Raw genomic sequence first — 10,911 nt, 5'->3', positions numbered from 1 at the left:
CTATTCCCTAATCCACAACGGGATCTTTTTGAAAGGAAACATTTTAATCCACTTTAATAAATCCATAATTATCCAAAAACAAATCCAATGCAATTCAGCAATATATTGTGTGATACTGTGTTATCAAATCTTGTCATAAACTTTATCCCAATAGGACGGAAATCTATAGAAAGGAGAAAAGCACTTGTTCGTGATCGTTCATGTTTGATCAGACTGAATGGGTTAACACATTTTCTCAGTTAAGACATTTATAAGACTCGACCTTCATTGAAGTCTTACTTCGTTTTATTAAATAGACATAATACAAATATATTATATATATATATATATATATATATATATATATATAAATATTCACACCAAAGTAAAATTTAATCTCAAAATAACGATTTAAAAAAGTTAAATATCTTAATTCGAACGAATATTAACAAATTCTTCAAAACCAACAATTAGCATAGATAATTAATATTTGATGTTTCCTGTTTTATGTGTGCAAATGTTTTATATGTTTTGTATGATTTTCCTAATGAGCATCTAGATGTGCAGGATGATGGATTTATCTGTTACAGCAATTACGTTTCATGTGTTGTATCCCAAGAGATGATATGTACTGTTCGAAAAGCTCCATGGTTACTTGATGCCAACAAATGATTCGTAAAGTATATCTTTGACTTTGATTCGTAGCAATTTTAAACTAAAACTTATTGGGGACAATGTCCACGTCAATTTTGGCATTTGCGGAAAAAACAATGATACTAATTATAGAAAAGCAGTTTTATCAAAATTACATTAAAATTAAAGTATTGAAATTATCGACAATAGAACACAATTGATAATTGATTTTTTTGAAAATAAATTATATCATTATTTGTGCTTCGTCAAACAATACAACTTCTGTTTAATCGAATTTTTTATTCGATTTTACTATACAAAGATAAAAACAGTTGTCATATTAGAAACATCCTGTATATATTTTTTACTACCTTACTAATATCAATGCAAATAAGACTATTAATATACAATATAATAATGTACAATATTATGTGCAATTATACAATATTAAATATAAATCGAAATTATTATATCTTGATAAGCTCAAATTAGGAAAAATAATTCATGGTCCATGATTATCTTGATGTAAAAATTAAGTTCGAAAGACAAATATTGATGACAAATTACTTTTAATTAATATTACATTTAATTAATAACACAAAAAATGTACTAATATTTTTACGATAAATATTATAATACTGTCATATATTAAAAACAATATTTTAATGTAAATAATAAGAAAAAAATTTTAATCTTAAAATGTCAAAAATGTTAAATATACAATTCTGAAATTGGGCAACTTAATATCGGTATTAACTTTTCGAAAAATTAATAATTGATGTAAATATTATGTATTCCAATACTTTCTAATTTGTATGTACCTCATGTTGCATCAACATATTGGTCAGTATGTCAGATTATTTTATAAATGTAATATCTTTTCTAGCACACAGATATTACATTTATAAAATAAATCGATTAATTACATTTATAAAATTAATCAATTGACTACATTTTATAAATGCATTGCCTTCTCTAGTAGGCATTACATTTATAAAATAATCCGATGTCTGACTAATATGTATAAGCATTGATGCAACATGCGGTACAAATGTAATGTAACAAATAAAATAAAAAATTATATGCAAAAACTATATGCAAAGATAGATTATAGATTATGACAATTATATTCCAATTCTTTATTGTATCCCAAGGGTGACATAAGGGTCACTCAAGGAGCTCCATGGTTACATTATGACTAACAAATGATCCTTGAGAATAATGTCTTATAACAGCAATTGGTAGTCTTAATCTTAAACTCGCAGAATGTGGAATAGATTAGCAAAAAGTCCATATTAGTTTCTACATACATTTCAAAGGAAGAAGAAACAAAAGGCAAGAAAATATATTTAGAAAAGGCACCTTCGCAATTGCTCACATTAAAACTGAGAAGTGCTTCTATGAGATATTTATATAATTAATAATGAGATTAGCAATTTTCAAGCAGTTTTTCCACGACACTTCGTTGTTCAGTCCGTCATCGAAATTCCAAGGACAAATCGAAAGCAAGAAAGAAGAAAAGAGATGGTTATTCTACGCCACAGATTTTCAATCTTTGATGTATCCTTGTTTCATATTGTGCCGCATTTTTGGAATATTCCCATACAAGATCAACACTTCATCCTTAAAAACTTCTAAATCTTATAATATTCCATCAACTTTAATTATGTGCTTCTTTTGCTTTTACTCATTGATAATAATATATATGGGAAACATTTATGGATACTTCCATGACAATGTACGCAAAAGTATTGCAAATAACTCTTTCTACATATTTGGCAGTTTCATAATGATCGTCACGCTCGTCTTAAGTAGTCCACGAATACGTTTGCTTCAAATCATACATCAGATCTCTTCACGACTATCTCCAGAATCATATCAACAATCGTCTATGTTAATTCACGCCAAGGACATTTTCGGTTTTTCTTTCATACTCATTCAATCAGCGTTGTGTTATGACCCGAACTTTCCTATTGTGAACTATTTATCGACAATCTACATGATTCTGTTAGTGTTTGTGATGGATATGCTATACATAAATTGCGTTTGTGTATTAAAGGCTTGTTTCAAAAAAATTAATGACGATCTGGCAAATTTGCTCATAACAAACAATAAATCGCATTCAGTCATGTGGATCTATCATGAGCAGAGAGACCATCTTTTGTTGATAGAGCTTAACGACTTGAAGAAACGGCATTTGATGGTTAGTGATACAGTACAAAGATTAAATATAATTTTCAGTCCGCAACTCCTCGCAACCATAGCCTTATCTTTCATGGAAATAACTTTTGAACTATACTTCAATATGGTAAAATGGAAAAACGGATTATATATCAACCTGGCTAAGCAGATTCATCACACTTACATACTAACCTACGTCATATATTATTTTGTAAAAATAGCGTTGATAGCATGGGCTTGCGAAACCGGCAAAAATCAAGCCATAAAAATTAGTACTACTGTTCATGACGTGCTTAATAATATTAACGACAAACAAATCAAACACGAGGTATTGAAAAACATTTCTATTAATTTTTTTTTAATATTTCGTATAGTGGTACACATTTTTTATATGTAAAATATAATCACGCAATTTATAATCATTTTTCTTAAATATATTTTGGATATTTTTTGTTACAGTTTACTTAATACTTTTTATTACAGTTGCACCTGTTTTCTTTGCAACTAATGCATTGTGATAACACATTCTCCGCAAAAGGTCTCTCACTGAACGCGACGCTTGTCAGAGCGGTAAGTGATCAACCATTTACCGTAATTGTTTGAATATATTTGTAAATTAAATTCTAACATTTAATTTATGATTTTTTCTTTAGATGATGGGTACTATCACTACATATTTTTTAATTTTAATACAGTTCTTGATCTTGTCACATTCTTGTGATGGAAAGACTGCAAGCAATGTTACACAAACAATCTAAATCAGCACAAAGAATCTTATAAAATATATATAATCTAAATCAGCACAAAGAATCTTATACATATATGATCTTATATATATAGTCTTATATATGTATAATCGGTAAAAGAAAAATTTATTTTTTAATATTAAAAATACTTTTTCTTTTTTATTGCGATTCTCTAATATAATTGATCAATGTTTCATATTTGTATAAATACATTTGAACGTATAATATAGTTATATTTGCTTTAAGATTCTCTTAAATTATCAAAGTCTTTGTAAGCAAAAATAGAATATGTGTAATGTATTTTACAACTATGGTTATTTAGAAAGTATTTTTATTGAAGATATTTACAACAAATTTCTTATCTAATACATAAATTAATTTTTATTTATACTTCAATAGATTGTACCAAAAATTAAGACAAATTAACAATTATATCTAAAGTAAATTTAGATTAATATTTAATCAATATTTCGTCAAGATGCATTTATAATTCAAGTTTTATTCATTTTTATAGAAAATTTTATTAAATTTTTATATAAAAAAATGTATTATAATAATGATCGCTTCTTTCTGTTATTGTGCTTAAAATGTAAAAATCTAATTATGTTAAGATAATTTTTTGTCCATAGATCATATGCTGTATCTTTTGTTGAAAAATTAATAAAATTATTAGTTGGAATATTAAGAAGAGAAGACAGTTAATTCTAATTTAGATATTTGTTTATATTAGTTCTAATTTAAATAATAGCGGTGCAATATAATTCAATTTTACTAACTTTGCATTCATTACATACAAGATATGTTCGAAAAGTATTTGATCTTACGGAAGAAATCCTTCTTGAGAGCGTTTAAAATATACAACAAATGCTTCATTGTATTTTGTATTACGTCGTCTACATCATCAAATCTCTTTTTTTTTAATTTCAGAAACAGCCAAAAATCACATGGAGCTATATCCGAACTATACAGAGACTTTTAAACTTCGGATATCTGTGCTTCGTCAAAAAATCAAAGATAATATGAGATCAATGTACAGGTTATCGTGATAAAGCTCTAGTCAACATTTTTTCACAATGAGGTCGTTTTTTCTCACTGCATGAACAAATTTGTTACTTGACGCATTCGGACATTGTAGAGAACTTAGAAATGTTACATTCATGATTTTGGACACTTACACAACTGCGTACCATTGTTGATTATCAAATTATGCCGCTTGACAGAACACAGATTCTCTCCATAAAGAACATTCGTGTTCTACAATGGTATATTCAGGTACAAGGATATTGGCATAGGTCGGATTTTCCAAACAGACCTCATATGTATGTTTTTCGCTACAATGTTAATGCTTCGCAAAATGCAAACGACATTTAATAGATGCACAACAATATGCAATATATTACGATAATATTATATAAAAATCTAGATTAACTCATTATATCTTAATAGCCTCATCAAAAATAATTTGTAATTCATAAACACCTCGATTAATAAATTGATAAATTAAGTACATAAAATAATCATTAATAATCACTTTATCATCATCGCATAATAATGATAAGTGCATATTGCTCCTAGAGCTCGATGGTTATTTTATGCTAATAAATAATTCGTGAGTCATACTTTATAATCCGTAAGAGCAAGCATTTGCAGTTTTGAACATTCACAGCAAATAGTTCGTAACAATTTCTGCATTTGTTCCGAAAAAACAAAAATAATTATAATCACGTTAGAATTAAAGTGCTCATTACTAGCAACGGAATAGTTAAACAATTAATAATGTGATCAACAATTTTCAAACAACTCATCCATGACACGTCGCCAATCATGTTCAGTTTATCGTTATCGAAATCTCGAGAAGAACGAGTCAAGAGCAAGATAGAAGAAAGAAGATGGTGGTTATTTCACGCTATAGATTTTCAATCCTTAATGTATCCTTGTTTCATCTTTTGCCGCATTCTCGGCATGCATCCGTATAAAATCAACGCTTTACTTTTCGAAATTTCTAAACCATATTACATTCTATCGACTATAACTGTATGTGTCTCCTGCTTTTGCGCATTGATAATAATAATAAACATTTCTGAATCGTTCGATCTCAATCAAAATATACGCAAAATTATTGAACTTATTTCGTTCTATATAATCGGTAATTTTATAACAATCATCACGTTCGTTTTAAGCGGTCCACGAATTCGTTTATTTAAAACCCTACGGCAGATCTCTTCAAGATTACCTCCAGAATCGTATCAGAAGCCGTCTATACTAATTCATGCTAAAGACATGTTTGGTTTCTTCTTCTTACTCGTATATACATTGAGTTATCACAACTGGCATTTTTCTGTTCTATGTTTATTGTACTACAATTTGGTAATTTTTCAGATAAATATGTTGTATATAAATTGTGTTTATGTATTAAAAGCTTGTTTCAAAAAGATCAACAACGATTTAGAAAATTTGATCACGAAGTATGATCAACCACATTTAGTCAGGTGGTTTTATCATAAGCAGAAAAACTCTTTTTTGCTAAAGGAGCTTAAAGCTTTGAAGAAACAACACTTGAAGATTAGCGAGTCAGTGCAGATGCTAAATATAATTTTCAGTCCGCAGCTTCTTGCAACCATAATCTTCATCATCATCATCATTACTTTCGAATTGTACTTCAATATGATAGATTGGCGAAATGGATTGTCTATCAGTTGGATCAGACAGATTAGCCACAGAAATGTAATGCCCTACGTTGTATTTTATGCTGTCAAAATAGCATTGATAGTATGGGTCTGTGAAGCTGGCAAAAATCAAGCCATAAAAATCAGCACTATTGTTCATGACCTGCTTAATAACACTAATGACGAGCAAATCAAACATGAGGTATTGAAAATTTTTATTTCTGTTTATTTTTTTTATATTTCGTATCATGATACATTTTTTACATACAGAATAGAGCATTTAAAGTATTACAAGTTATGTAACATATCACTTTTTTAAAACTATATATTTTCTTTACATTAATTGATTTATGTCATTACTTTGTGCATAAAGATATTAAAATATGTTTATAAAAAAATTATAGTTTACGAGATATTTTATGTTCCAAAATAAAATATAATAGTATCTTGTAAACTATCCATTTTTTAATATCCTTATTTTAATACTTTTATATGTAAAATAATTAGAGAAATCATATTATGTATAAAAAAAATTATATTATGTTATTTAAAAAAGTAGAGGCGATCTCTAATAACCTTTGAAAAATCATTCTTTTAAATTGATTTTATCATTATTTGTCCCCATTGAAATCAACTTTTGTCTAAATATATTTTTTATTCGACGCGTACTTTCAAGGATAAGCTTGTAATAAATGTTTAACCCTATACAGTTCATAATTACGTTTCTCAAATTGATTTGTAAATATTTTTTTATTTAACATTACAGTTGCAGTTGTTTTCTTTGCAAATAATGCATCGTGACAACACATTCTCTGCAAAATGTCTCTCTCTGGATGCGACACTTCTCACAATGGTGAGTAAGCAATCAATTAACATTTGTTTGAATACCTTAAATTAAATTACAGCATTTACTTTATAATTTTGCTTTTATAGATAATGGATACTATCACTACATATGTTTTAATTTTAATACAATTCTTGATCGCATCGCATTCTTATGACGAAAAGATTGTAAACAATGTTACACAAGCAATCTAAAATCAGGCTAAATTCATAACAAGAAAGTTCATAAAATATATAATGGGCAAAAAATTTATTTTTAAATACTGAAATATTTTCTCTTTTCTTTATAATTGCAATTCTTGTAACGTATCGGTTAATGTTCTTAATTTACAAATATATTTAAACATATAAGGTAGTTACAATTTGCTTTAAAATATGATTCCTAATTTATCAAGGATTCTGCAAATAAAAATAGAATACATGCAACATATATTGGCATTATGATTACTTAGAATTTATCGAAAATATCGATTTATGATAAATTTCTATCTAATATTTAAACTAATTTTTATTTTATGTCAATAATTTTTCGTTACTAGAAGATGAATAATTATATCTAAAGTAAATTTAATGTTTTAACTTTAATTAAATATTTTATGGAGTTTCATTTGTACAATTCAGGAGAGATAGTTTTATTATATGTATATAATATATGTATATTATTCATATAAATTTCTTTTATTATAAAAATTTATATTTATATAAAAAAATATATATTTTTTTATAAAAATCCATTAAATTTTTATTGAAAGAAATATAACATAATTAATGTGTAATAATATTCGCTTTTTTTGTTACTGTTTTCTTTTATTATCTTCTTGAAATATACAAAAAGTATCTTAAAAAGTTATCTTAAGATCATTTTTGGTTTTTAAGTCATATTGTAAAATTAAATATTATAAAATTAATCATATTGTCATTAAGTAGAATATTACATCCCCGGGAAAAAATGTTATATGTATACATATATGGACATATTTATTTTATATATAATTGTATATGAAATATATCAATTTTTTATGTAATTATATATAATTATATACATTATATGTATATAAAACATTTTTTCCTGGGTCAATAATACTATATAATAAATAATATTAGATCAATTATTATTTACTTTAGATAATTGTTTAGATTAACTTTCTAAATAATAGCATTATTATATCATTATCACTTATTTTTATTAACTTTGCATTCATTATATTATATGTATACCTTTCGCTACAATGACAATATTTCACAAAACACAAACAACTCTATTTAATAATAAAGGTATACAATATTATGCACATTAATACACATAATATTCTATCGCATAATATTAAAATCGCAATTATCATATCGTAATAATTATATCATAATATTGCCGAATAATAATTTGTAGTTCATTCTGATATAAATCAAATTTTTAAGATAAATATCAACGACTTATTATTTTTGATTAAATAAAAAACTGCGTTGATAATAATATTTATATATGTCAAATGTTATAATTCAATCATAATATATTAAAAATAATATTACAATAAAAAATGTATGTATTAAATAACAAGAAAAAATTTAGTCTCAAAATATTTAAAACGATAAATGTTCAATTTTGAAATCGGACAGTCGGTATTAATATATTTTTAAAAACTAATAATTTACCATTATATATTCGATAGTTTCTGTTTTACGTGTATAGATATGATTATTCTAATGGATGATCTATATATATACAATGATGGCTCATATGACAGCAATCATATTTCATTACTTTATGCATTGTATCCCAAGGGTGATACGTGTCACAGCTCCATGGTTACTTCATGGCTAACAAACGATCTTTAAGTCATGTCTTATAGCAGAAACTGGTAGTATTAATGTGACTAACTAGATGTAAATAGATCACAAAAAGTTTGTTAGTTTTTGCTTACATTACGAGAAAACTGCATTTAGAAAAAAAACCTTCGTAATTACTCATTTAAAACTAAAGTGCTCGTAATAAGATATTTATATAATTGATAATGGAACAAAGAAATTTCAAGCAATTCTTTCACGATACTTCATTGATGTTCAGTCCATCGAAAGTCCAAGAACGAGTCAAAGACAGAAAAAAAGGAAGAAGATGGCGACTATTCCATGCAACAGATTTTCAATCCTTGATGTATCCTTGTTTCATCTTCTGCCGCGTTCTCGGAATATTTCCGTATAGAATTAACGCTTCATCTTACGAAATTTCTAAACCATGTCAAATCTTGTGGACTGTCATTACGAGTGTCGTTTGTTTTTGCACACTGATGACAGTCTATGTGATCAACCATTCTAGATGGTTTGAAACCACAAGTTTACGCAGGAGTTTTGACCTTTACGCCTTCTATATATTTAGCGGTTTCATAGCGGTTGCTACATACATTTGGGATGGTTCACGAATGCGTTTACTTCGTACTATACTGAAGATATCTTCCGAATTGCCTTTGGAGACATATCGGAAACAGTGTATGTTGATCCACGCCAAGGATATAATCGGTTTTCTTTTCTTACTCCTGCAAGGATCGACCTGTTTCTTCTATTTGGAATATCCTGTTTTGCTCAAGATGTTATCAACCTACATAACTATGGTAGTGCTTCAGATAGATATGCTATACATGAATTGCATTTGTGTATTAAAGGCTTGCTTTGAGAGAATCAATGACAGTTTGGCAAATCTGCTCGTAATGAACAATAAATCACATTTATTCAGCAACTACGAGGAACAGAAAAATTTTTTCTTGCTGATGGAGCTAAAAGCTCTAGAGAAACAACATCTGTTAGTCAACGATGCAGTACAGATGCTAAATATGATCTTCAGTCTGCATCTCGTTGCTACTATAATTACAACCTTCGTTAGAATTACTTTCTTCTCATATTATTGTATAATATTATGGCAAAATATCTTAAACTTTCGATTAACCAGTTCACAAAAACTGTTCTGTTACATATATTTCATCCCATCCATGATATTTTATTTAATAAAAACAGCACTAGTAGTATGGGCATGCGAGACCGGTAAAGATCAAGCCAATAAGATTGGAATTACTATTCACGATGTACTCAACAGCACTAATGACAAGCGAATTAAAGATGAGGTAATAAAAATAATCATTTAATTCGTATATTGTTAAAAAAAAATGTCTCATATATTATTGTGCTTTTTTGTTTTTTGACATAATTAATTACTTTTCGATCTGACATTACAGTTGAAGCTGTTTTCTTTGCAAATATTGCATACCACTCGTCGAAATACATTCTGTGCGAAGGGTTTCACTGTGGGTGCGCCGCTTTTTGCTGCTGTAAGTGATCAATCATTTACCTTTATTAATTTAATACATATTGCATGTAATTTTGCTTTTAGTTAATAGGTAACATCACCTCATATGTGTTAATCTTAATACAATTCACGAAAATGTCAATTTCTTGCAAATGAATAGTTTACAGTTCACAATATTATACAGATAATATAATTGAATAAAGATATAAAGATATGAAAGACAAAGAAAAGAATATATTTTTAAATATTAAAAATATTTTCTATTTATAAAACATAAACATTCGATATTCTTTACTTGTATAACTATAGTTGCACATATACGTTACATATATGTGTAAAAGCATTTAAAAATGTTACATTAAATGTATGTTAATCATAAACAGAAAATAAATAAATGTATATTATACGAGATACTTATTATTAATTAAAAATAAATAATAATTGCGATAGTTTTGGAACTTTTGTATCATACCAAGTCATAGAAAGAAGGGGAAGAGAATCTGTTTTTGATGAATAACGAAATATTTGCGTAATACGAGACAAGATTGTCCCGCGTTACGAGTGTCGATGA

The 10,911-nt window shown here is 27.1% G+C and overlaps 3 protein-coding genes across 3 annotated transcripts; all 3 read left to right on the top strand.

Annotated features, from left to right (window-relative positions):
* The first annotated feature begins 2,035 nt into the window (after positions 1–2,035).
* LOC108753942 (putative gustatory receptor 28a) lies at positions 2,036–3,551 on the top strand. Its single transcript, XM_018495937.1, has 3 exons — positions 2,036–3,121; positions 3,277–3,363; positions 3,447–3,551. Exons 1-3 carry the CDS (start codon positions 2,036–2,038, stop codon positions 3,549–3,551), a joined length of 1,278 nt encoding a protein of 425 aa, XP_018351439.1.
* A 1,247-nt stretch (positions 3,552–4,798) lies between these two features.
* On the top strand, positions 4,799–7,103 carry LOC108753941 (putative gustatory receptor 28b). Its single transcript, XM_018495936.1, has 3 exons — positions 4,799–4,811; positions 5,959–6,407; positions 6,972–7,103. The coding sequence occupies exons 1-3, from the start codon at positions 4,799–4,801 to the stop codon at positions 7,101–7,103; spliced, it is 594 nt and encodes a 197-aa protein (XP_018351438.1).
* Positions 7,104–9,102: 1,999 nt separating this feature from the next.
* On the top strand, positions 9,103–10,428 carry LOC108753977. The gene is made up of 2 exons (XM_018495970.1): positions 9,103–10,158; positions 10,270–10,428. The coding sequence occupies exons 1-2, from the start codon at positions 9,103–9,105 to the stop codon at positions 10,426–10,428; spliced, it is 1,215 nt and encodes a 404-aa protein (XP_018351472.1).
* Positions 10,429–10,911: the final 483 nt, after the last annotated feature.

This window comes from Trachymyrmex septentrionalis, unplaced genomic scaffold (assembly GCF_001594115.1).
Source record: "Trachymyrmex septentrionalis isolate Tsep2-gDNA-1 unplaced genomic scaffold, Tsep1.0 scaffold74, whole genome shotgun sequence".
NCBI classification, from domain to species: Eukaryota; Metazoa; Arthropoda; class Insecta; order Hymenoptera; family Formicidae; genus Trachymyrmex; species Trachymyrmex septentrionalis.
The sequence above is the reverse complement of the archived record's forward strand: the minus strand, read 5'-3'. Positions and strand labels throughout refer to the sequence as shown.